The sequence below is a fragment of the Juglans regia genome, chromosome 8 (assembly GCF_001411555.2).
Source record: "Juglans regia cultivar Chandler chromosome 8, Walnut 2.0, whole genome shotgun sequence".
Classification (NCBI taxonomy): Eukaryota; Viridiplantae; Streptophyta; class Magnoliopsida; order Fagales; family Juglandaceae; genus Juglans; species Juglans regia.
Window position 1 is genome coordinate 28,321,931 of NC_049908.1, and position 27,878 is coordinate 28,349,808.

Below are 27,878 nucleotides of genomic sequence, written 5' to 3' on the forward strand. Positions count from 1 at the left end.
AAAATACTTTGGGTCCTGAATTTGGGACCCAAAATGTCCCGAATGGGATTTTTTTTTTTTTTAACCAAATGATTAAAAAAATATTTTTTAATGATGTTGTAATTTTTTTATTTTTTTAAAAATTTTTTATGATGATTAAAAAAATACATAAAAAAAAGAAGAAAAAATAGCCTATTCAGGACATATTTTGAATTCCAAATTCTCGACCATAGCAGTTCCCTGACATAAAAGCTGAGTTACTCACCAACAGTGTTTCACATTTAACTCTTAAATGGATACTGTAGCTTTGTATATTTACGTGTTCGCATGCATATTTAACCCTTAAGCGGGTTAGCTTCGTATGTTTATCATTTTTTGCCATGACAATGCAATCTTGGTAATGTGGGTGGGAGAGACAAACGGATTGCACTTAGGCCTGTTTAGGGTTGTGTTAAGAGTTTTAAAAGTGTTTAAATAGTTTTAAAAGTTTTTTAATGAAAAAAATAATTTTTTTGAATTTTACATATTAAAATACTTTTTAATCTCAAATAAGCTAAAAATCAAACGTGTTTTTCCAAATAATCAAGAATATAGTTCAAATTTTAAAAAGACTGTCAATGAGCAAAATTACCCCTACGACTCAAATAATTACAACTTTCAAATTTTTAATGATCTTTAAAAAACTAAATGATCATCATTTGTACCTTAAAAATCACTTTTTAAATTAATTTCCAAAAAAATGTAACATTTTTTTCAAGCGTTTTAAATATATGGTTATTAAATAGTAAATAATTTTTTAATTGTAGAACTTATTACTTAAGTTATAAATTATAAATTATAAATCCTAAAACTATAAGTTATATTTTCAACCGCAATCTCAAACATACATTTTACATGGGACTATCAATCTTGTTGAGATTGTGTTGGGTCATTTTTTAGTCAACCTGAATCCAACACGAATAATTAAATGTATCAAATACCTCAATTTGAACTCGATGCACCTATTTTACAAATTGACTCAACATGATCTGTTTAACCCGCTTTAAAATTTAAAAATAAAAAATAAAAAATCATAAATATTTGATTATTCTTAGTATTGGATAATAAGTCAAAGGCTATATAAAAAATTTTAAGAAAACATTTAAAAAAAGTGTATATTTCTCGATTTAACCTGCGTTTAGATGTTGAGTTGAGCTAAGTTCTTTATGAATAGTAGTGAGTTGTAATGGTTGAGTAAGTTTTGTAAGACCCACTTAAAATGAGTTTAAAATGTATTTAGATATTAAGATGAATTTATATATATTTATAGAAAATTATAAAATAATTGGTTCCCATCATTAAACAATATTGTTCATATGACACCTTTGTCCCACTTCTGGCGCCAAACTTGCAAGCAAAAGAAAAAAAATCAAAGGCAAATAACGGGAGCTGCACTTGCAGCCAAAGTAGGTTCATGTGGGTTTGTCAGGTGGGGTCCAGCAATAATTTGAAATCTAAATTTTGTCAGGCGTGGGGCCCAACCAATAATCTCACATTTGAACTGCACTCAGAAGAGGATGAAACATGCATTTGAATGTTTAAAGCAGTTTTAAAATAAAGTACACTCAGCTAAGTTGTGCATTCAAATGAGGCCTTAAAGTTTGGTTTCTAGCTAAAGCTTGTGGTAGCTAACGGGTTGACCCGAGTGACAAGTAATTTGTGACCTAAACTGACCCAAATAATATTTTTTCTTTTAACTAATCAAGCCACTTGAGTGAACCCTTGAACCTGAGATTGATCCGATTATTAATTGGGTCAAATTCGAGTCGACCCAAATTGACTTGAATTCAATTATGTCTAACGCTAATCCTATTATTAGGTGTTGGATTCATATCAAGTACTTGGATCATGTCAAAATTGACAGTCCTAGATTAAGAGTACAAAAAGAATAATGTTATATACCACATTTTCACCCTACTTTCATCTCATTATATAAAATTTGACATATTTATCACCCTTAGATTATCTTTTATTTTTTATTTTTAAAGAATAAATATAAAAGGTTGATGGGCAATGCCACTTCATCATAATGGAATAGAAGTAGGATGAAAGTATGATGTATAAAATTTTTCTTACAAAAATAGAGTATTACTATACACCACATTCACATCATACTTTTATCCCACTATATAAGATGTGGCATATTTATCATCATTGAATGATAAAAAATTATTCAATAAATGATCATTTAATTGTAATAAATATGCAATATTTTATATAGTAAGATGGTAGTATTATGTATAGAATTTTCCACAAAAATATGTGAAGTTTGAAAGAGTTTGGTGGGGTAGCAAGAAGTGAGGTATATTAAACGAGGAGTCGTTTGTGGTTGCTTTTTGCTCGAATTGCAAGTAAAACGACTAACGTTGCATTCCGCGTGTTGGCTTGCAAGCTCTTTATTGCCTCCATGTTTGCTCAGTTAATAGAAAACGAACTGATCATCCCACCGTGGGTTTTCATTTTGCCTGAAACCATGCATTTTTTGTGAAAGCAGCCAGTATGCCACATGAACCATCTTCATTGTACTGGTCCAAGCTTCAGCAAATATTCCCCAACTGTAGGAAACGAACATTCAAGTATGAAGAACATCACAAATAGCTAAATATATGAAGTTGATAAAAAAATCTTTACAAAGAACATTCGGAAAGTGTTTCATTTTATCTTATCTCATCATTACAACTTTACTAAATTTCCACACAAAATATAATAAACAATTTCAACTTTTTCAAATTTCAATTCAATTTTTTCAAATTCTAAAATAATATTCTAACAATATTTTTTTCAACTTTCATCTTTCATCTAAAGATTCCAAACCAGCCTAAGAGCCAAAAGATTACCTACTCAGGAGAGCCTTTCAAGGAATATGAATAGTTCAAACAGCACTCAAGGGCCTCAGGAACCTTGCATATCCACCAAGAAACAAAGGTCCTCAAAGTTGTAGTCATCCTAAGTTCGACCTACAACAGAACAATTCAACCTCACAGAATAAGCTCTACACCTAACACGATGATACCTCAACCTTTCACAAGCGGCACAATAGTAAAAATGGTCTTGTGCTCCTTTGAAAGGTAAGCCCTTCTTCTCAACTACTCTCTTAAGAACAACAGCAACAGGTAATAACCCCCCTCCATACAAACTTTGGCACCAAAGTCTTCCTCAGTCAGGAACTGCCAATGGTGGCTTACACCATCCCCGTCTTCTGTCTTGCAAGCCTGACAACCCAAGCTTTCACGAAGGAGGCACTGTGATGATGGGCTGGGACCCAGCCTGCTTCTATTTCCAATCTGCCAGTAAATCTCTGCAAAGCAATACAACCTCACAGTTTCCCACCCCCACCCCCCACTCTCTCTCTCTCTCTCTCTCTCTCTCTCTCTCTCAGGTTTGCAACTACGTTTTTGCCATCTTCTGAATTTCCGAGGATACTGGTGAGATTTTGTGGGATTCTTATTTACACTATTACTTTACACAAACAGACAAGGTTTGCATATTAGCAAAAATTGCGTTTTCCAAATTCACAAGAGCCGGAAGATATGTACAAGGTAGCCTTAAATCTTACTTTCAGTATCTCCTGCAAGGAGAAATGCACAAAAATGAACATGAATGACATCACTTGTTAAATGTGTCATAAATGTTTAGTCATACCGTGAATTTTGCTTTTTGATACAAATATAGAACATCAAGAAAGCACTATAAAGCTCACTCCCAGTACAGGATACAACTATCAAACATGATCACTTCTTGGATGAACTGAATCCTCCAAATCCCATCATAGCTGCAACATCAGGATCCACTTCAATTTCCTCCTCTGCTGCCTTCTCTTTCTGAACTCAGAAAAAACAAGCCAAAAATTATCAGGAAACGTAATGGTAAACATACTATATTTACACCTTGAAAAGAAAATACGATCTTGAATTACAAAACTGATCTGTGAGATAAATATCTGGCCGTAGGCAAAAACATCATATGCTTTTTGCCCCTGCAACCTTATGGCTCTCAGGTATAACAAGCAAACCATGGTGGTCGAGTGCTGACCTTCTTCTCTTTTTTCTTTTCTCGACGTTGGCGCTTCCGTTCCTCCTCTTCTTGCTGCTGCTTTAAGATCCGCTCATCAAGATCTGCAAGAGAAGACATCAATTGTCCACCACCTATCAGATAAACCTCCAAAGAAAAAATACATGCATATTCATCTAAACCTTCAAATTCTTTACCTTGCTCTGTGAAGCTGCCAGGAACTCTACGTTTCTTGAGAACTTCAAATCTCTCCTTGACCTGCGACCATAAAACTTGCAGCTAACGTTTACCATTGCTAGATAAATATGAACTTGCGATCAATGAAATGTCTGGGCCAGACGAACTGATTTATCTTCAAAAGAATTGTGGCAAACTCCTCTTCCAAAATCTCCAGAAGGTAGGATTTTAGCCTCTATATTCTATATATTATGTGGTTCACTTGTGAACATTGTCGCCTACATATGAACTATGCTTGAGAGAAGTCTCACTTATAAGTAAAGGTTGCATCCTTTCTCACGTATTTAATTATTGCTGCGTTAATGAAGCTTCAAAGTACTTTCCGAAGCATACCTGTTCGACAGATGCCCGTTCTACCCGCATAGACATACCCAGCGCTCTTTGATCTTTGAAACCAAATCAATAGAACCATTAGAAAAATGGAAGAACTTAGAGATATAGGTCTCTAAAAGAATTGATTAAACAACATTGTCTACAGATAACCCACATACGTTTCTTTCCATTGATATGATCCAAGTAATTTGCAGAATCCTTCACGACACACTCACAAACGGAACAGTAGTATCCAGCCTGCAAAAGAACATAATTATTCACAAACTGATGCGTGCAAACAAAAATTTTAAACATGAAAAGAGTTTCAGTTAAAAACTCAACTCAGCTCATTCAATGATAATACCACTATTGTTCTACCTTCATATAGCAGTAAATAAAAAAAGACAGTCCTCATGCCTGAAATTCCAGTTTCTTCAAGAGGCTAATATAGTTAGTGTTCCATTCTTAGTAATGAATTAAAATGCAGTCATAAGAGATGTACATCATCCACAACGTTTAAGACATTTCCAGCATTCCCAACTAACGACAATGAATATAAAACCAAATAATCGCTTATCAGAAAGTACCACAGTGCAATCCTGGATGAAAAATGGGTAAAGCAAATATAGAAGCACACAGTCACAAGTTAAGTATTTCCTTCAGCAAAGGAAATACTTTTTGTCACGAATGTTCTTCTTTGATGCATTGATATAGATAACAGACATCTACAGTCAACACAACCAATTTAGTGAACTTATTGTTGTGCTTGAAATAAAGTCCATGGATACTACGCCTAAGATCACAACCACAATCACATTATCCTATATGACTGCGATGTGGTCAATTTGTTAGCTTAAAACTCTTTAATCTTATCCTAGGTTTAACCAAGCACTATATTCATATAGAGACCAGATATAATCAAATCTGAAAATTTAATCCCATTAAAAAACATATTAAACTAGACCTTCATAGAAATTTAAATAACAACCAACCTCTTACAACAGTCTTTTTTTTATAAGTCTGTAAATATGAACTAGTATTGAACTAGTTCACATTCAACTAGTATCAAAATAGCACCCAAAAAATCATAAATGTGGCTTAGGTTTTGTTTCTTTGGCTGGTGCATATGTTTTATTACTTTAACTTTGAAAAAAGGTGGCCATACTCACATTAAAATAGTACATTGAGAATGTAGACATCAACAGTAACTATATGATGACATCATGATAAAGGAGATGCAAGAACATGGTCAAATACCTGCTGACTTAAAGGTGCCACTGGAGTAACAACCTGTAAAAATAAAAATAACACAACAAAGTCATAAATTATTCAAGCAAAAAGTTGTGCACAAAATATCGACGTAAATTTTGAGAGATGTTTCAAACTTTTGAAACTAACAGGGAAATAAAAATTCATGCTATATGTGCCACAAACTAATCAGGCAGGCAAATCAAAACATATGAAAGCCCGAGCCAAAACACACCCCACAATTGTACCAAGCACAGCCCATTATATTTTGCACGTCAATATGATTAAGGCCCACAAGTTTTGCTTAAGTATGAAAAACAATACTCTTATAGGATGTTAGTATTTGTTTCTTTTACCATATGAGACACACTGTATTTCTACTTCCAAAGTAAAATTGGAAGGCCTGATTTTAAGATGGGCAACTGTTAGAAGCATGCTTGCTTCAAAGGTGTGATAGCCTCTATATCGGTAGTCACCCCATCCAATTCCTTTTCAAATCATTAGTTTCGCTAAAGTAGCATTTAAAAACATATAGAAACCTAAATATTATACAATGTTGTACCAATCTCTAGCGCCAGCAGTGTCAATCCCAAACCTTAGATTCTTGAGGAATCGAAGGTTTGGGAAATTCAAAATATCCACTAAATTTTATTTTCATAACTCCGTGTATATAGAAAATGGAACCCCAAAAAATTTATAATCCCCGGGTATGCGCTCTAAAGTTTCATTTCAATATAAATAGAAATGCCTCTCTCCAATTTTTTTCCTATAGCCCCAAAATTTTGTATAATTTCTATATATTATCTATTTTTGACGATGTGCCCCACCAAAATTAAAATAAAACTAAGTTTAGGAGAAATAATAAATTATAAACTTATTATATGCTTAATGTGACACGAAAATATCAAGATTTTACATGAAACTTGATAAACTAACTTACATACTAGAATGAAACATGGTCTTCTAAGAGATCACTTGATAGTTTCTATGAAGAAAACAAATTCTAAATATTTCATTACAAAAATAATAATAGATGAATATTATTCCATGAAACATTGTTGTTAGAAATCTGAAACATATTTTAAGTTGTGCTTTTAGAAGTTTACTTCTACATATATGTAGCAAATTATCAAGATCTAACAATTACGATTAAGATTTGTCTTCTTTTATTTTACATATACGTGTCACACGGTAGAAAAGTTGGCCCCCCCTCAGAAAATTTGCTGGTTCTGCCACTGTCAATAGTAATAAAAAATCAGAATCCCAGCAAGCTACAGACAATTATCATGTGAAAATGCACCAAGTTGTGCAAAGACATTATTTGGTGCTCTCAAAAGTGGCACATCTACCATATGCTTTCAGAACTTGGACTGTTCTTAAGGAAGTCATGAAAACTGTCTTGCATATGTTGAAAGTTATAATACTATCAAGAACCATCATCCTGTTGTAAGAAGGAGAGTTTGCTAGTGGAAACCACCTTCACGAGGTTAAGTTAAACTTAATTTTGATGGTGCTTTGTTCAGTTCCTCTAATGCCCCAGGAATTGGAGCTATTTTACGTGATGATAGAGGTGAAGTTTTGTTTGCTATGAGTAGGAAGTGCATGTGTTAGAGGCTGAAGATGTTGAGACTATGGCTGCCTTAAGGGGTTTACAAATGATTTTAAACTTGGGTATCTCAAGTTTGGTTTTAGAAGGGGATTCATTGGTTGTTATTGAAGCTATCAGATCAAGGGAAGATAATTTATCAAGACAAGGACCTTTGATTGCAGAAATTCAGGTTCTATTGAATCAATTTAGGCATTTTGAGGTACTCAATGTTGGAAGACAAGGTAACGAAGCAGCTCATTTGCTTGCCAGACATGCTAGGCTAGTAGAAGACATAGTACAGTGGTGGTATCAATGTCTAGATATTATCCATTCTAGAGTTATGATTGATGCTGCTATGTAATTACCTTTGACATTGTACTTGGTTTTTCATTATGAATGAAATATGTCCTTTTATCAAAAAGAAAAAGTGGCCCAAAAATCACTGACGGCCTCAACCAGCCCCCTGGTTATCAGGATAGACCCACCGCCGACAGCTAAGAGAACCATTTTGAGCTCCTCGGCGACTCAAAAAGAGCTATCGTGCTCGTCCAAGTCACAGACAGGGCCGATGGCCTCTTCCAGGCCTCGGGCTAATTTTTTGGGCTCGCCCCCGACCTCAGATGGGAGGAAAATTTACATGGAGGCTTCGACCTCCACCGGGCTGCCTTGGGAAGTGGGTTCAGACATCCCCTCGCACACTTCTGGTCCTTCTCAACTCTCAAATGTTCTCATTAGGGCTCAAGGATTGCCTATTTCTTTCGATGTTTTGGAGACCCCTTCAATGGTTTTGTGTAATGTGGAAGAAGGGGATGATGAGTCATCGATTGAAGGGGCTCTCTTAGATGATGAGTCTTCACACGGGTCTGATCTACAACTAGTTTGTAAGGAGTATGGAGATGACACAGATCTGGGGGATCCTAGAGATGTTCCTAGTCCTTTATGCTCGCTACCACCAGTGCCTTCAGGGGCGGGATTACAACCTGATTGGATATTACAAAAGGTTGATGTTATTCGACACTGCCTTGGAATCTCATGTGAAGGTTATGAGGAACAGTTTAAAGCCCTCATCATTGCCATAGAAGCAGGACAGCCACAGCTTGCTAAATCCACTGCTAAAAAAGACAGAGAGCTCAAGAGGCTTGCTTGCTCCATTAACTATGATGTAAGAGAAGGAAGTGCGAGCAGGGGAAGACACAATGATAGGGTGAACCTCGATAGTCCATGAAGCCCAATATCCTCTCATGGAATGTTCGGGGCTTGAATGATCAAAACAAGCGCCTGAGAATAAATAACTTATTACGGGAATGGAAGCCAGATGTGATCTGTTTGCAAGAGACTAAGTTGAAGTATATCGATAGGCAATTAATAAGAAGCCTATGGAATTTTCCTTACGTGGGATGGACCACCCTTGTCTCTAAGGGTGCTTCAGGGGGCATATTAGTGATGTGGGATAAAAGAGTAGTCAATTTGGTTGAGGATTTCGTTGGTGCATTTTCGGTAGCTTGCTCTTTCTCAAATGTTGATGGTTTCGTTTGGGGGTTCTTAGGTGTTTACGGGCCAAATTTGACAATAAAAGACAACTTATGTGGGACGAAATAGCTGGTTTGTGTAGTTGGTGGGATTTCCCGTGGTGTATTGGAGGCGGATTTCAACGTCACTCGGTTTCAGAGTGAAAGATCAGGGGATTCCAACATGGGCTCAGCTCAGCCATGGCTGATTTTTCAGCACTTATTTTTGAGTTGGAACTGGTTGATCTTCCTCTGGCGGGAGGAGATTTCACTTGGTCTAACGGGAAGGCTTGGTCTAGGTTGGACAGGTTCATTTTCTCTTCCTCCTGGGAGGTTCACTTCCCCAACCTTTGCCAAAAAAGGCTTTCCAGACTTTGCTCCGATTACTTCCCCCTCTTATTAGATTGTGGGGGTCTTCACAGGGGACGGAGATATTTTAAATTCGAGAACATGTGGTTAAAGGTTGATGGGTTCTCGAAGAAAGTTAGATCATAGTGGAACTCCTATCAACTCATAGGCACCCTAGCTTCATTAATGGCTGGGAAACTAAAAGCTTTGAAAAATGATCTAAGGAAATGAAATCTGGAAGTCTTTGGGAATATTAATGACCAGCGATTCACTCTCTCTCAAGAGCTGCAGCATTTTGATGTGAAAGAAGTAGGAGGGACTCTTTCGGAGGATAAAAAAGTAAGGAAAATGGTAGTAGTAGATGAGCTGGAAAAAATCACCCTTATGGAGGAGATCTCTTGGAGACAAAAATCTCGAGCCCTTTGGTTGAAGGAATGGGACAGATGCACAAAGTTTTTCCATAGAGTTGCTAATTCTCATCGTAGAAACAATGTCATTGAGGTCCTACATTCGAAAGGCAGGATTTTGACGGACAGCGTTGAGATAAAAAATCACATTGTGCATTTTTATGACAAGCTTTTAACGGAGCAATATCAATGGAGACCCAAGGTAAACAGACTAGATTTTGATTCAATGGATCAAGCAAGTGCAGCTTGGTTTGAGAGGTCCTTTGAGGAGGACGAGGTACTTAGTGTGCTTAACGGGATGGCTAAAGATAGAGCGTGGGGCCCCGATGGCTTTACAATGGCTTTCTTCCAAACTTGTTGGAACATTATTAAAGAGGATCTTATGAAAGTTTTTCTCGAATCTCACTCTTTCATGAAATTTGAGAGAAGCCTAAACGCCACTTTCATCGCCCTTGTCCCGAAAAGGGTAAGGTCTGTGGAGGCACATGATTTCCGGCCCATAAGTTTGGTGAGTGGGGTTTATAAGATTATATCAAAAGTCCTTGTGAAGCGACTAAGTGAAGTTATGGGGAAGATCATTTCGAAGTCACAAAGTGCGTTTGTTAAAGGAAGACAAATTTTATACTCCGTTATTATTGCTAATGAATGCTTGGAGTCTAGAGTTAGAAGTGGCACCCCAGGTCTCTTGTGTAAATTGGATATGGAGAAAGCATTTGATCATGTCAATTGGGATTTCTTGTTATACATTCTTGGCAGGCACATTTTCGGGGAAAGATGGTGTCAGTGGATAAAACATTGCATCACAACCGTTAGTTTCTCCACTTTGATCAATGGTACCCCCGAATGTTTCTTTCGCAGCTCTAAGGGTTTGCGACAGGGGGACCCTTTATCTCCTTTGTTATTCATTATAGTGATGGATGTATTGAGTAGAATGTTGGCGGGGGTGGTGGGTAGGGGTTTCATCTCAGGCTTCTCGGTGGGTAGTTCCTTGCATGAAAGCTTATCAGTCGCACATCTCCTTTTCGCCGATGATTCGTTGATTCTATGAGACTCAGACCCCGATCAGATTCGCTCCTTGAGAGCCCTCCTGCTGTGTTTTGAAGCTATCTCAGGTCTTAAAGTGAACTTATCAAAGTCCGAGCTAGTTCCAGTTGGCTTGGTTAACAATCTAAGTGAAATGACTGCCATCTTGGGCTGCAAGGTGTCACTCTTGCCTATGAAGTATCTGGGACTTCCTTTGGTCCCCCCACAAATCTAAGGCAATGTGGGATGGGATTGTTGAGAAAACTGAATGCAAACTGGCGGGTTAGAAGATAATTTACTTGTCTAAAAGCGGTTGAATCACGCTTATTAAGAGCACACTTTCTAATCTTCCAACATACTTTTTATCTTTGTTCCCTTTACCTGCAGAGGTGGCAAATAGACTGGAAAAGATCTTTTGTGATTTCTTGTGGGGATGGCTAGAAGATGAGAAAAAATTCCATTTAATTAAATTGGATAAAGTTTGCACCTCTTTGTCTTGCGATGGTTCAGGGATTAGAAAATTGAGAATCTTCAACAAGGCTCTACTTGGAAAGTGGCTATAGCGGTATCATAAGGAAGGGGGCACTCTTTGGAGAAGCATCATCGACATTAAATACGGGAGTATTTGGGGAGATTGGTGCTCTAATGTAGTAAGAGGGGCCTATGGGGTGGGTGTTTGGAAATTCATTCGAAAAGGATGGGAAGACCTACTCGGTAATTTCAGATTTGAGGTGGGAAGGGGCACGCGCATAAGATTTTGGCATGATATCTGGTGTGGCGATGTGGCCTTGGAAAATGCTTTCCCCTCGCTTTACAGGATTGCGTCAGACAAGGATGCTTCTGTGGATGATAATATGAGCATCTCGGCAAATTTTATTCATTGGTCAGTGAGGTTTTCTAGAGCTGTACAGGATTGGGAGGTGAACGATATTGTTGATTTCTACAATGTTTTATACGCGTTGAAGGTACAAGCAGGTAGAGAAGACGGACTAATATGGACACTCACCAGGAACAAGAAATTTTCAGTCTGCTCTTATTACAAGTCTTTGACGGTCATCCCACCAATGCCTTTCCTTGGAAGAGCATTTGGAGGAGCAATGCACCCTTTAAAGTTGTCTTTTTTGGCTGGTTGGCATCCCATGAGAAGATATTGACTATAGATAAACTGAAAAAGCGAGGCCTTTACTTTACCAATTGGTGCTTTATGTGCAAACACAACAGCGAATCAGCAGACCATCTACTTCTTCACTGCGAAGTAGTCAAGGCTTTATGGGATGACATTTTCACTAGGCTTGGTATTGCATGGGTGATGCCCGGAGGGTCTTGGATTTATTGTCATGTTGGAGAGGGATTAGGGGCAACTGTCACATTGTAGTTGTTTGGAATATGGTACCTCTATTTAATGTGGTGCACATGGAATGAAAGAACTGGTTGATGTTTTGAAAATAGGGAACGCTCTCTGGATAGTTTTAGGGCCTTTTTCTATCACACTTTGTTGCTTTAGGCTTCTTCTATTGTATTGAATGGGAGGAATTTTAATGACTTTTACACTACTTTCTGTAGCGCATAGTTTGTAATTAGGTTTTTTCTTGTACACTTCCTGTGTACTTGGGCATTGCCTTTTTACGTGGATTAATATAACTTCTTACTTATAAAAAAAAAAAATTTTATCAAGACAAGGACCTTTGATTGCAGAAATTCAGGTTCTACTGAATCAATTTAGGGATTTTGAGGTACTCAATGTTGGAAGACAAGGTAACGAAGCAGCTCATTTGCTTGCCAGACATGCTAGGCTAGTGGAAGACAAAGTACAGTGGTGGTATCAATGTCTAGATATTATCCATTCTAGAGTTATGATTGATGCTGCTATGTAATTACCTTTGATTGTACTTGGTTTTTCATTATGAATGAAATATGTCCTTTTATAAAAAAAAATAGAAAAAGTGGCACATCTACCAGCATTATACAGATTAACCATGTCATTTGCAATGCACACAAATGATACTATTAACTGGTGACACGAAAAAAAAAATATATATTCCTTAATATAAATAACCAGGGAATCTAATGCACAACGCCCATTAACCATTGCTTATGCAAAGTGATTGTACTCCTAAAAAAAAGTGCAAACAACGTCATAAACATAATATTGAGTAGCTCATATAAGACTAGCTTACCAAAAAGGACAACTTACAAAAAAATGACCTGACACATATCTAGGTAGATATACAATTCTAGAAAAGATATAGAAACAAAGCTACACACCTGAGTTTTTCCCAAGCGAGATTCAAGGTCTACTTCAAAATCCCTATGTTTCAAGGGCTTCCTTTGCACTGGAGGACCTCTCGCTGCAACACAAGCAACCAATAACAATAATTCTTCACCCATCAGTCTAGAATTCACACGAGCATAACGCCCACAAAAGCAGTACTGTACAGTTCAGAGGGTCCAATTAACAAACACACAAATACGTATAAAAATCTACCAACCAGCAACAATCAAAGGAATAAGATTGTCGGATTATATGACTCACATTTTGATTTAACCCGCGCGTCCGCCTCCTATAAACAACATAACTAAGAAGCGTCAACTAACAATAATTAATCAGGAAACAAGAAAAACATTTAACCAGGAAAAAGAAAAAGTGGATTAAAAAACCTGTCTTTCACGCTCCCTGGCTCGTTCCAAATACTCTTCCCGATCAAACTTCCTTCTGAAAGTGTTATCAACCCCTACAACCTGCACAAACAATTGCGGGCAAAAAACAACACATTAAGGTCAACACTTCCCCCAACCAAAAAGGGAGAAAACAATACAAATTGGGAAACAAAAAAAAAAAAAAAAAAGATTCAAAGTCTTATCTAGTTTAATTTCCTATTTCCAATATTTTCTCGGCAACAAAACAGAAAAAAGGGATAAAATTTTAACGCTTCAGAAAGTAATAGTAAGGGACTCGAACTTACATCGTCGCTGGTGTGTGCCATGGATTAAAATAAAAACGAAATTCTTGAGGTAATTTATAGATTAGCCAACACCGCAATTGAATTCTTCAGTCTCCAAGTAATTCGAGCTAAACCCTAATTCGGATTCCGAGTCACTGAAGTCGAAGAAAAGTGGGCAAGGATCAAGGAACCGACGAAGGACAGAAAGGGGCGGGTAAAGCTACACAATAACGGGAAATTTTTATCGTATGTTCCCTTTCTTTTACTTATTTTTTATATTAAATAATTATAATTGATATTAAATACTTTTTAATTTTTTATTTATATTAAATAATTTTACAAATAAATTTGAGAAAAACTTTTTTTCAACCCATTTTTTATTATCCTAAATACACTTACTGATTGATATTAAATATATAAAACCATTCAAAATATATATGTTGATTGAAAGATCATAAAATCTTAACACTGTATAAATAATAAAAAAGACTATAAAAATTTATTCTAAAAATTTAATTTATAATAAATCAACTGTTGGAAACAATGGAAAAAAAAAATCATAAAAGAAAGCAAGCACATGAAAAAAAGTACATTCATATACCTTCAATTTCTACTGCTAAATTCTTCTTCTTGACATATTCACATTGAAAATTATTGGCCTCATCAGATTTTGGAGAAAACCAATAAAAAATTCTAAATCCATTATTCTTAGGCTTCGTTTGGATCCCAAATTCATTTCAACTCATCTCAACTCATCATTACAATTTTTTCAAATCTCAATATAAAATATAATAAACAATTCAACTTTTTCAAATCTCAAAATAATAATAATATTAAAAATAATATTCTAACAATATTTTATCATCTCAACTCAACTCAACTTAACTCACTTCAACATCTAAACACAATCTTAATTCTTACAATTAGGCAAAGATAGTTAAAAGAGGAACACTTTAATTATAAAGAAATTACATAAAAATATATTCATAAAATGGCATGCCTTTATGTAATAGGTATGATTATAAATAATTTTTATCGTAAAATAAATCTAACAAATCACATAAAATTACGTTAAATTTATGAGTTTATTTTAGTATAATTTCTTTGTAGATGAAGTTCTTCTCAATTTAAAATTCTACATTCACATTCTTAAAATCTGGACAATAACATTTATCATTAATATTTTTTGAGTTTTACTACTTATCATCTTCATCTATCACATTTATTTTTTATTTTTAAAATTTTTTATTGTTCTTAAATTAATTGAATTTTTTTATTCATCATCCATACATCATACATTTAATAAGAGAAAAAAATAAAAAAAAAATTATGTATTGTGTGATGCGAGGATGATGAGCATAATTTTTCATATTTTTTATCAACAAATTTATACTTTAACGTGATTTAACTTTTACATTTTACAATTTAATAAATTAAATTACGTTACTACATAAATAGTTTTTGTTTGAAATTTCTATATAAATTAAGGATGAGTTCAACTCATCATTATAACTTTTTCAAATTTCAATACAAAATATAATAAACAATTTTTAACTTTTTCAAATCTTAAAATAATAATAATATTAAAAAATAATATTTTAATAATATTTTATTATCTCAATTCAACACACTTCAATATTCAAACACAATCTAATTATTGCGCAGTTGAAAAATCAAAAGAGAGAAAGAACATAGAAATCGAGGCTATATATAGATATATCTTCGCATACCTCTGTGACCACTCCATTTTCAAAACAAGAAAGCAAGCATCAAACAGAAAAATCACCGAAAATGTTGAGCTCAAGTACTCGATTCGCGTTGGTGGTCCTGGCTTTGGTACTCGCTACCTCATCGGCTCTCGCTGAAGAAGTAGTTGTACTCACCGACGACAACTTCGACAAGGAGGTCGGTCAAGATCGAGGCGCCCTCGTCGAGTTCTATGCTCCCTGGTACAACTAATCGATCGATCATTGCTTTTCCCTTCCCGATTCTTTGTTTGATTTCTGAGAAAACGTTGCAAAACGAAAATAAAGTCTAAGATGAATTTCACTGGACTGAGAGACTTTAAGATTAAGAGTTATAGTTTCCTTTTGTTTTTTTTTTTTTCGTTTTAGTTTTCTCGGTAACCAAAAAATAATTGGGTAAGCGTATACTTTTATAGTTAGGGTTGTTTTAGCAATCGGCGTGTTACGGATCAGATCAGTGTTCGATGGGCTCGTAGCCTCGTACCTTGTTACAGTTTTTTCTTTTTTTGGGAATATGATGATAATTGAAGCTGTGTGATTGGAGATCTGTGATTTGGAGCTGGATGTTGCCATGTTCGAATCCTTATTGGCCGATTGACTCAATTTAGATCTGAGAAACTATCTTTTTGGGGGTAGAGAAAGTCCTTTTGACTTTGCTCAATGCTATAAAGCGTAAATTTCAAACGATTAATACAATGCTTTTCCGAAATAACATACTTTCCTTTGGTCTTTGATCTGTGTATTTAGTGGGTTCAATTTGGACTTATGCTAGCCTATTACTTGCTTGCATTTTATTAACTTGTAAATGATCAAATAGTTCATTGACTTAGTTCGATGGAGGATGAATCCGTTCCTGTTGATAATTTCTTAGCGTTCGTTAGAATAAGGAGTTGTTTGTATTTTTAAAATTATGAAATAAGAAGGTACATAATTTCTTGGATCAAGGCATCTGTGATCTATCCCGTGTTGCATGTATTAAACAGAACAATGGAGTGCGGTACTCTGGTGTCCTTGCTGCATTTTGTGAAAGCATTGGGTTCATTAATTCAATCAGAAGCTTAACTGACTCTATCTCTGTTTTTTCTATTTTTGATGAATTACTTTCTGGGCTCAGCTTTGTTTGAAACCCCCGACTAAATTCTATCATTGTAATACGGTTGACAGAAAGCTTGTTTTATGATGTCAGTTTAAAGTCTTAACTATTTTGTGCCCCATGGCAGGTGTGGGCACTGTAAAAAGCTTGCCCCAGAGTATGAGAAGCTTGGCACAAGTTTCAAGAAAGCAAAATCTGTTCTTATTGGGAAGGTCGGCTCCATGAATCCTATTTTTTTTATTTGTTTCTAATGTTGCTATATTTCTTGATGTAAGATTTTCGATCAATTGTTCCAGTTGCCTATTAAAAGTAAGTTTAATTGTATTAGCGTGACTTATTGCTCTTATGTTGCTACACGCTCAATGGAAATTCATTGGCATATTATTTCGCTTCATCTGACGGTTTCTGATGTAGGTGGACTGTGATGCACACAAGGATGTATGCTCTAAATATGGGGTATCTGGATACCCAACGATTCAATGGTTTCCTAAAGGGTCCCTCGAACCCAAGAAGTGAGTGCCCTCCATTACCCCAAAGTTCTGCCCTCCGTTGAACAATTTTTTCGACTACTCTTGTGGCTTTGAAGAATTTTACTTAAAGATTTTAATCAAATTCTAAATGTTTTAGGTATGAAGGTGCTCGTACTGCAGAAGCCCTTGCTGAGTTTGTGAACATGGAAGGAGGTACTAATATGCTTGTAATGCAATTGAATATGGCAATCCCCAAAAGTTTGTTGATATTTCTTGCATTATGTGTATTTGGCTGCATCTGTTTTCCCCCTATAAGCTGCTCCATCTTTCTTTCTTGTGCTTGGGATTTTTTTTCGTTTGCTCCATCCTTTTTTTCTTCTGGTCGCATATGTATTTTTGAGAGTTTGAATACTTCCTATGTATTATCTAGATATGTTATCTTTTTTTCAAATTTCATTGGAATACTTGCATGTCTTACCTTAATTTTGCTTGAGTGACTGATTTGATGAATTGTTCCAATAGCTCAGTCTTGTGGAATGTTTGTTTCATTAGATCGGCACAAGATTGGGAATTTGATGGTATAGCTGGTTTTTTTAGTTTGTTTAATGCATTGAATTTAGGTAATGCCGTGGAGGATTGAATAATTTGGTTTCCAAATGGGAGGGGAAAATTTCGGTTAGATCTTTTTATGAGTCTCTTTTAGGTCCTCATAGTAACCACTTTCCTTGGAGGAATATTTGGAGATGTAAAGTTTCCCCCAAGATTGCTTTCTTTGGTTGGACTGCATCCCTTGGGAAAATTCTTGCCATTGACAACTTGAGGAAATGCAGTCTTATCATTATGGATTGGTGTTGCTTATGTAAGAAAAATGGGAAAACTATGGATCATCTCTTGTTACATTGCGAGATGTCCAGGTGTTTGTGGGATGATATCTTCAACTGGACTGGCGCAACTTGGGTGATGCCTAATAGGGTTGTGGATATTTTTCAGTGTTGGAAAGGTCTTTGGGGGTAATGCTCATATTGTTGTTGTTTGGAAAATGATTCATCTTTGTATCATGTGGTGCATTTGGATGGGGAGAAATGGTAGGTGCTTCGAAGATTGGGAGCGCACTTTGGGCGAGTTGAAGCGATTATTTTTCCAACACTTTGTTTACTTGGGCTTCTGTCTTTGATTGTGTTTCTATTAATAAAATTTTACTATTACCTATCAAAAAAATTTGCTGGAGTGGACCTACCATAATATTGGCGGTGGAATAACTTTACCATTGGCCAACTTCTTGAAGGTGAGAATTTCTTTTCCAATGTTGCTCCTTTAGTCATTGAGTAGATATGTGTAGGTATGTTTGAAGATCCTTATGCCTGCAGCGGATTTCTTCTTGAGTTTTGCCATGTTATGCACTGAGTTACTCCATTGATTGGTGCCTATTTGTTTTGTTGCTGCGACTTTGTTACATGGGGCTCCATCTCAAGGGTCTCTGTAGTTATTATCATCTTAGTACTTCTACATGGTATATCATGCTGCATTCAAAGTTGTCAACACAAATATTGATATCAAAGCGTTGCTTTGTTCCAGGGGTCAATGTGAAGATAGCCTCAGTCCCTTCCAACGTAGTGGTGCTAACACCAGAGAGTTTTAATGAGATTGTCCTAGATGAAACTAAAGATGTTCTGGTTGAGTTCTATGCACCCTGGTAAGTTTAGGCGTTCGATTTTTCCTTAGACCCTTTCGTGTTCTCTGCTATCTTAACATTGCAAATCAGTGAAGCTATTTCAGTTCAGATAAGGAGAAAAGGTCTGTTCTGGTTACTTGAAATTTGACATCTCTAAATTGCCCTTTTTTTGTGCGTGCTTGTGTGGCAGGTGTGGCCATTGCAAATCCCTTGCTCCGGTCAGTATATTGTTCGCTTCTTGATAATATTATCGTTGCAGATCGTTATCATGTGTCTAAAAAATGGTTATTCTTATGTCTGTTGTCTGTTCTCTAGATTTATGAAAAGGTTGCTACGGCATTTAAATTGGAGGAAGACGTGGTAATTGCTAATCTTGATGCCGATAAATACAAGGATTTGGCTGAAAAGTGAGTTCTTTAGTACCGTACAAAGATATCTAGGGTGTTTGCCATCAAGTTTCAGATTTCTGTGATTGATAATTATGGACTTAAATGGGACTGTTAAAATCCACCAAACCAAATAGGACTTTTGTAAAAGGATTGAATAAGAGCAATGCAAAAATGCTGCTTTTGCAGGTATGATGTCAGTGGATTTCCCACGATAAAGTTTTTCCCAAAGAGCAACAAAGCTGGTGAAGATTTTGCTGGTGGCCGAGATTTAGATGACTTTGTAAATTTCATTAATGAGAAATGTGGCACTAGTCGTGATGGGAAAGGGCAACTCACATCCAAAGTTAGTGAGAGATGAATACTCATAAATGGGTCATGGGTAACATATTTTAACTTTCTTGATCAATGTTATCTTTCTTGATGTAGGCTGGTCTAGTTGCAAGTTTGGACAACCTGGTGAAAGAGTTATTGAGTGCTGGAAGTGAAGAGAAGAAGGCAGTATTTGGCCAGATAGAAGAAGAAGTCAAGAAGCTCACAGGTTCAACCACCAGGTTATATCAATCACTTCATACTCCTGTCCAATACTTTTGTTGGATTTTATTTATACCCAAATTGTCTGTCAGAATGTAATTGTTTTGTGGCTGTCACCATGTATGAATTTTTTACTGGTACCACTGGAATTGTTTGTGTAAAATACTAAAGTTTTCTTCTTCCAAATTTCTGACTTAATTACATCCTTTTAGATATGGCAAGATTTACTTGAAAGCTGCGAAGAACTGTATGGAGAAAGGTGCCGATTATGCCAAGAATGAAGTTCAGCGACTGGAGCGCATTCTTGAGAAGGTAATATATCTCATCACTTTCCCATAAATCCTTCTCCACAAAGAATAAAAGCGTTTGTATCTATGAACAGTGTCAGGTGATAGTCGACATAGACTATTACTCGACACTGTTTGAAATTGTGTAAAATATGAGATATATTGCTTCATGTCATACCCACTATGAATTGTTCTTAATATAATATGGAAATCAATTATAATAGTCCATAACTAATACGTGAACGGTAACAAATGTGAAATGTTGTGGTGCTGTTCTTAATTGTAATGAGAAGTATCCCGGATGCCTTCATTGGCACCCACACAAACCTGCATATAACTCAATGGGCTCTTTCATTTTGTGTTGTTGGAACAGTCTATAAGCCCAGCAAAGGCAGATGAGTTCACTCTCAAGAAGAATATACTATCTACCTTTGCTTGATCCGTGGGATTCATAGGAGGAGCCACCTCTTTCCATTTTGCTTGGAGGTATGGGCAACCCAGTTACAAGCGTTTCTATTCTTGAGGTTTTGTAGCTCGGGAAATATACTCTCTCTATGCACACCTTTAATGCTTAAGATTTTCTTCACATTTTGAACTTTTTAAGTTATAATTGTAGCAGAGAAGATAAGGCTAGTCAGTACACGATCGACAGTAATGTAGTGTTTTGACATTGGATATCAGAATTATCATATGCTCCTTATGGCATAACTAGACGTTGATTGAAAGACTGTACAACATGTTTCTTTTTTACATTATCGATGTGTTCCTGGCCAAACCAAACTCTACTGTGACCTTAAATAATTAGAAACACAAACCTAAAAAGAGTAGAGGGGACTGTGTCTTGTTTGGATTCAGAGATGAGATTAAATGAGTTGAGATGGTTTGTGAATAGTAGTGAGAATCTCCCGATCCAAACCGGCTCCAGTCTCTTCTTATATTTTTGGACATCTTTTTTAATTTTTGTATTTTTTGTATTGTATTTTAATTTCGATGAGGAATAATCTACCCTAAGATCTGATTATAGAAATACTCCTGCGATGACTTTTCTTCTTTTTTAGCTTTTTATTTCAAACATTTTTTAAATATGTGTAAATATTTTTAAAAAATTTTTAAAAATACAAATACATATTATAATAATCATTTTTTTAATTATTAAGTAAAAAAAATATTAAAAACTAAAATAAAATAAAATATGTAAACGGTAAATGGGCAAACTCAGGGCATAGCATCATTATTCCTTTGCTAAATCCCACTTCAAGCGAAAATCCGATAACAACCAAAGACTCCTTTTATCGACCGACCCCTTTGTGGCTTTCATCCCTAGAAATTAATGCAATCTTTGAGGACGGTTCATCAGTGAGACAAGTCGTTTGTCCATTACATTCTGGGTTTGGGCAAAAGTGGTATATAGGTTTTGATTTTATGTAGCTTACCAAGTTCAAAACACCAGCCCAAACCTAGCTGTCGGTATTAGAAATGATGGTACCCAAATGTATTGATTTTTAATTCCATTTTTCTCTCTTCGTTTTACTTTTTTCTTCACTGGCAAAAGCCACTTTATTTCGTTTTTGTCTCTCGCTGGGCCTACTCAGGTAAAGCATCCTGTTCTCATAATATATTTTGATAATATTTTCATTATCTAATTTTTTTTTTTTTTTAAATATGGAGATATGACATTATATATAGAGATATATTGTAAATATGAAAAGATATGAAGATATCATTGATAGTTAGAGAAAATATTTGAAATAATTAAAAAATATTTAAATATAATATTTAAATTATATAAAAAAATATATAAATAAGTTGATGTATAATATATTGTAAAAATCAGTATATAAAATATAAAAAATTAATTTTAGTGATATATTTTTAAGAATAGGATGAAAAAGTCATTAGGAATGTTTGTTGTTGTCTACCTTCCACATGAGACATGGAAGTTACAGAATAATCTCAATGCAACACCTCAAGAAAAGCTTTAAATTAACTACTGATGAATAAAAAAAATTCCTATAAATATTACGATTACTTTAGAAAATTTGGGCCCGAAAATCTGGTGTTCAATTATAGTATAATGGGTAAGAGGAATTCTATTACATGAGAAAAGAAAAAAAAAATTTATTATCAAGTCGATGAATAAAATACTCTGATGACATGATTTTATTTAACAAATAAATTTTAAAATTAGAATCTTACAAATTAAATATAATTATTTAAAAATGACTGTTAGAGACACATAAAGATCCCACCAACTGATGTGTCACTACCATGTCCAGTTAGTTTTTTTTTTTTTCTTTCTTATTTTCCCTCCCCAGCCCCAATCCCCAATCCCCTCCCCCTCCCTTCCCCGTCTCAAACCCACGCCGTTGTCCCCATCAAAGAGCTAGCGCGTTTGTCGGGGCCAGCCCCAAAAATCAACCGACGTTGACGTCGTTGTTGCCAGTCCCATCACTCACCAGCAACAAACTATTCTCTCTCTCTCGGTCTCTCTTTCTCTTATATTCATTTTATTTTCCTTTGCAATTTTCTCAACAACCAAATAGATTAAGATTTTCCCTCTCAACAACCAAACACATAACAAATATTATTTTCCATTCATTTTCTCAACAACTCAACAAAAATAAGTTGCGATTTTCCCTCTCAACAACTAAATAGAGAATAAATCTTATTTTCTTGTTATTTTCTCAACAATCAAACAAAATTTTCCCTTACATTTTCTCAACAACCAAACATTGAGAGTTATCCGATTGTAAAGGGTTGTCGGCAACATCGTCTGAGCTATCAGAGACTCGACAGGAATGAGGTGCGTGTGAACTGACGAACTAGTCTCTATCCCCAATAGTTTCCTTATTTAAATGATGTAGATAATGTGTTCTAAATATCGACTTGAGAATAGAATAATCCTATGGTGCTGAATAGTAACGAGATCTATCTTGTATCCTTTTGTCATCAACTCCCATGAACCAGATTTATACTCGGCATACTCCTATATTTTGTATACTGTGGATTACAGTAGCCCAGTGAAGGCAAATGAGTTCACTCTGAAGAAGACTATCATATCTACCAAAACTCACTTGTGGCTACTTTCTCTCGTCAAACTTTTCCTCTCTACCAAAACTCACTTTTTCCAAATCTGACTCGAGAGGGTGGGAGATTCGGCTCCTCCCCCTCTTTCTCCTTCTCTCTACCCTCCGGACCCTCTGTTTAGTGCTCCATTTTGTTTTTTTTTGTTGTATTTTGCAAGTTAAATAAGGGAGAAACGCGGATCTAGATCTTCCGGCAAACATAGATCAGCACGTGCCTTTCCATGGCGTTGCCCAGCCGCCAATCTTGAAGACTACCGAAGGCGGCACCAAACGGAGCGGCGAGTTGCTCTCACGCACGGCCAGAAGATATCGGAGATGTTTGGCGAGTGGCTCTCTCACGCCGCCCGGAGGCCCTCTGCCGTTGTCACGCGCGGCGCCTCTGGGTTCTGTGAGCCTGGATCCTCCAAGATCGGCCGACATTTTTCTCCCAGGATGGCGCGTGTTCTGCACCCGCCACCGCAGCCGCTGGGAGTAGTTTCTATGTCCGTGGTTGTAGCAGTTTTTCTTTGTATTTTATTTCGTGTCTTGTTCTTCTTTTATTGTAATAAAAATCTAAAAAAAAAAAAATTGTCCCGTCGGACCTTGGTCCGATCGGTGTATTCTCCCCTCTCCGTTTAGGCGATATATGGGGTTGGTTGCACCCTACTCTGCGTAGTCAGGGTATGAGTTTTGTCACCTAGTTACTGTTACTCTGTCGGGAATATAGATGTACACGACAGATCTCTTAGACTTAGGTCTTTAGAGATCTGTTGTCTGAATTAGATCATGTCAGTCACGAAAGTGTGCTAGGGAGCTATTAACGTTTGAAATTGACTTTTTAAATCATATTTATATGTTCACTATTATAAATGAAATATGATCCTTATTCTAAAAAAAAAAAAGACTATCATATCTAAGAAATTATTTACATCAGTTTACGGTTACATCCTCAAGAATGTATTGAGTTAAAAACAAAAGACCAACCATGGTATATGTAGAGTGGCGACTGATATATGGCCGGGCTCATCCTATCTACCCTTTGATTCTACCTTTGTGTGATCCACAAGAGTCACAAGTGAGACTATCCTATATAGCCTGAAGGTACCAGCAATCCAGGACCCGGATTTCTATTCTGGAGTTTTTTGAACGTGGGGATTGTGTATTGTTTCAGTGGGCCTTTAACGCCCTTATTTTCTTTCAAGTACACTTTTTCAAGCTACAATAGTACACAAGAGAAGTAGAGGGTAGCCTCCATGGCGTAGAAGAAAGATTAAAATCATATCTATTTATTTTTTTACTTTTTTATATTTGTATTTTTTATTTTTTTAATAAATAACGTGGCAGTATATTGTGGCCCCACGAACAAAGTAAATGGTATAAATCATGAGAATAGTATCATTTCTTTTCACATTATTGGGTGTTTCCAGCCAAACCCTACTGTGTAGAGTGCCAGACTTTTCTGTCAAAGAACTTGCACTCCCCTTGATTTTAAAGGTAAGCAACTGATCTCATATTTTGCCAGCAAATTGGGATAATTAGATTTGTAACAATTCCCCTAGAGGTATCTAATGCCTCTGTCCTAGTAGATATGGGTTGCTCAGTTTTGACAGATTGTTTTGTGTATTACGCCATTACATTGGCCACCATTGTTGTAAAGATTGCATGCTTTTTGGTGCATGGGCAGGCCAATGGGGGGGGCAAAACCAAGTGAGAGTAGTAACACACGTTAAGCTCCAAAATTACAGAATGTGTGTGGATTGAGGTTGCAGTCATGCAGGAGAGCCAGTCGGCCGAACCCAGCTGATTAAGGGAGCGATTGAAGTCCCAAACGAAACTTTGACCAGGAAAAATGAAGATGAACTCTTACAGTACCTGCAGAGGGACTCTGAAAAGTTTCACATGGATCACGCACCGCGACCTAAGGCAATCCAATCAGAAAGTGGTGCTTAACATTAGTCCCACAGGGTGCAGCAGCAGCAGCAGCAGCAGTGTGGACTGTTTCGTGATTCATGATGTGGGGTGAGCTTCTTTGTTCAGATTAGGAACAGACAAAAGGATTGCCCTCGCACCGTCACATCCCTGAGCTTCATGTACATCGTGCGAAGGGAGGATCGATGTGATTGCAAAGAGATTTTTCTTGGGGGTTGGGGAATTTTTACTTTCTTGGTATTAGATTCGATTCTCTTATTATTGAAGAAAACTGAACCTTTCATATTGTCTTTGATGCTGCAAAATGCTGTGCACACACGGAAGCTTTTACCCAAACCTTGGTAAACTCGCACTGCAAAGTTCCCTCTTTTAAGCCTTTTCAGATCTTTTCAAATCCTGCTTTCTCGGATTAAGTTGAGAATTGTCTGTCTGTCTACCTACCCTCTTGGAAAGTAAATTCTTATTTTGATTTCATCGTGGGTTGACGAAAGCAAATGCAAATTCATATATAATTCACATTTTATAGTCATTTTAATGTCCATCTCTACAATTTTAATGTCATTCTATAGTAACATCATGTATCAATTATTATTTATTTTTAAATTATGTTTAGATGTAAAAATGAATTGAGTTGAATTGAATTGAGATGATAAAATATTGTTAGAATATTATTTTTTAATATTATTATTATTTAAAAATTTAAAAAAGTTGAATTGTTTATTATATTTTATATTGAGATTTGAAAAAGTTGTAATAATGAGTTGAGAGATGTTTAGTAACCAAACGAACCTTACACTTTACGTTTATAATTTTTTTTTATAGAATATAGGAATGTTTTTCATAAGATGTTAAGTATAAGGTAGTAAATAATTACTGATGAAAAAAAAATTTCTTTATCTGAGAGAAAAGGAATCGAGAAAATTGATTTTTTTTTTTTTTGTTTTAAGAATTAAAACCCAAATGCAAATCCTTATTTTGGGTATTTTTTATTTTTGTTTAGCCATGAAAAGAAAAATACTAGAAATAGTTAGAAGTGCTCCCTGGTATCAGAAGAAATGCCTATCTCAGATCCATCTTGTTAAGTAAAATTTGACAGTATTTGTTTTTAGAGAAATGATATTTGCAGTCGTGAGTGTGCAAGCGTCGTGTAGTTATTTTGAAAAAAATAAATAAATATGAAATTTACATAAAAAGAACTTAATTTTTTATGAATAGATGACTATATGATATATATACATTCTACGACTGTATGTAATATTACTAGATAGAGAGAAGACAATTTTCTTTTCAGAAGATGGGTTTTATTGAAGAAAAGTCATAGATTTCGACTTTAGACAGGAGATTTAGGGATGAATGCATGGGACCAGAAGTAACCAACGTTTCCGCGTACGTCCAGCTTACCTTTTGATCCAACGGTGTGGGACTTTCACTCGGATCTTTTCTAGTACAACCCCAACTTTCTGTTTGATTCCTTGGAAATTTGGATATAAAAGCCAATGAAAAATAATGGGTATGGGGACCAATATGATTTGGGTTTGCTTCTATTTTCTATTGCTTATCATCTCACCAGCTCTAACACATTAATAAGATGAACCTTTGTGTCTTTGATTAGGAGACAGCGTGACCCATTTGAATTTAGAGATTATTAGGCACCATTTGTATCTAACATTATTCATCGAGAATAGTAGCGAAATACTAATGAATATTTTGTAAATAATAATAAATAGTTTGTGAATAATAGTGAAGTAATATGAAAAGAATAAATCTATACTCACCGGGATCCATCCCGAGGATGGGTTTCGATGCAAATTTTTTTTTGTTTACTTAGTAATTGAGAAAATATTTTTTAAATGATGTTATGAATTTTTTTAAAAAAAAAATATTCAAGGATAAGAAATAAATATAAATAAAAAATAAAAGAAAATAAATTTTTTTTTTTTTTAACTTGTCGCTAGCCATCCTCATTGGGTGTAGTATGGCTCATATGAAAATATCTAAAAACATATGTGTGGTTGTGTTTGGATAGTTACTAGTATTCACTATTTTATCATTATTTTTTATCTATTTTTTATTATTTACTATTATTTAATATTTTATTATTATTATTTTCTTACTTTTTACTATTTACTACTATTTAATATTTTATCATTATTTATTCACTACTATTAATAGATCATCTGAATTCACCTAAACATTGACATTGAATTGGCTATCTCATTCTTCAAAACTTAATAAATATGTAGATTTTTTACTTTTAACTAATCACTCAAAACTTAAGTCTACATTGCATAGGTATCACACTTTCTATAATAATAAAATATTATTTTTTTTATATATTTCTTTAATTAATTTTTTTCTTCATAATCTCCAATAACTTCCAAAAATCATATCCATTTTTATTTTCACAATCTAATATAATATAACAATCTATGAATAAAAAATATAAATTCTTTGACTTCAATGTACTTACAATATCTCATCCACCCAAAAAAAAAAAAAAAGTCATTAATTGGAAAGAGAAAATAATAAAAAATTCATTTGACTTAGCTATAATAGTCTTCATATATGACTTCAAAAATAGATATATTATAGCTTATATCTTAGATGACTTTTATTTGACTAATTCAATGTAGATGTTTATTGATTTGTTAACATAATAAAGACATTATTGAAATAAAAGCCAAATCCGCTACAGAAACTTAAAAAAAAAAAAAGTACTCTCCTCCAATGTAGGGCTGTGCATAAAAGGCATTGGGCTCGATCCGTCCATCAAAACCGACTTAGTCCATTCGAATAAAAACGAGTTCATCGGGTCAAAGTTTAATAACAGGTTTTAAACTATCAATCCGTCGAAATCAAAAGTCCTCTCTTCTTCTCAGTCTTCTCTTCTGAAACTCATCAACATCTCTTCTCCCTTCTCCTCAATCTTCTCTGAAACATATCGAAACCGAAAAGTCCTCAGTCATCTCTTCTGAAACCCATCGAAAGGCAAACGGCGAAAGGCGAAGTCTTCTCTCCACTGCAGAAACCCTAGTCACCATCGTCGTTCTATGTC

The 27,878-nt window shown here is 35.3% G+C and overlaps 2 protein-coding genes across 2 annotated transcripts; one reads left to right on the forward strand and one right to left on the reverse strand.

The window, feature by feature from the left end:
- Positions 1-3,547: 3,547 nt before the first annotated feature.
- On the reverse strand, positions 3,548-13,885 carry LOC108987768 (zinc finger matrin-type protein 2-like). Its single transcript, XM_018960778.2, has 10 exons — positions 13,664-13,885; positions 13,359-13,439; positions 13,234-13,261; positions 12,966-13,048; positions 5,836-5,868; positions 4,758-4,836; positions 4,600-4,652; positions 4,227-4,287; positions 4,051-4,133; positions 3,548-3,839 (listed from the first exon to the last, which is right to left on the reverse strand). The coding sequence occupies exons 1-10, from the start codon at positions 13,682-13,684 to the stop codon at positions 3,750-3,752; spliced, it is 612 nt and encodes a 203-aa protein (XP_018816323.1). The 5' UTR covers positions 13,685-13,885; the 3' UTR covers positions 3,548-3,749.
- A 1,391-nt stretch (positions 13,886-15,276) lies between these two features.
- On the forward strand, positions 15,277-20,581 carry LOC108987759 (probable protein disulfide-isomerase A6). The gene is made up of 11 exons (XM_018960759.2): positions 15,277-15,591; positions 16,608-16,692; positions 16,895-16,992; positions 17,108-17,163; positions 18,526-18,643; positions 18,813-18,840; positions 18,938-19,029; positions 19,198-19,354; positions 19,438-19,562; positions 19,755-19,854; positions 20,203-20,581. The coding sequence occupies exons 1-11, from the start codon at positions 15,434-15,436 to the stop codon at positions 20,266-20,268; spliced, it is 1,083 nt and encodes a 360-aa protein (XP_018816304.1). The 5' UTR covers positions 15,277-15,433; the 3' UTR covers positions 20,269-20,581.
- The last annotated feature ends 7,297 nt before the right edge of the window (positions 20,582-27,878 follow it).

Excerpts from the sequence above, each read along its gene's own strand:
- LOC108987768 (XM_018960778.2), bottom strand. The coding sequence starts at position 13,684 with ATGGCACACACCAGCGACGAT. Across the intron at positions 4,134-4,226 it reads TGGCAGCTTCACAGAGCAAG|ATCTTGATGAGCGGATCTTA; the intron begins GTAAAGAATTTG and ends CTTCTCTTGCAG. Across the intron at positions 3,840-4,050 it reads AAAAGAAAAAAGAGAAGAAG|AAAGAGAAGGCAGCAGAGGA; the intron begins GTCAGCACTCGA and ends TTCTGAGTTCAG.
- LOC108987759 (XM_018960759.2), top strand. The coding sequence starts at position 15,434 with ATGTTGAGCTCAAGTACTCGATTCGCGTTGGTGGTCCTGGCTTTGGTA. Across the intron at positions 16,993-17,107 it reads GGGTCCCTCGAACCCAAGAA|GTATGAAGGTGCTCGTACTG; the intron begins GTGAGTGCCCTC and ends TAAATGTTTTAG. Across the intron at positions 17,164-18,525 it reads GTTTGTGAACATGGAAGGAG|GGGTCAATGTGAAGATAGCC; the intron begins GTACTAATATGC and ends GCTTTGTTCCAG.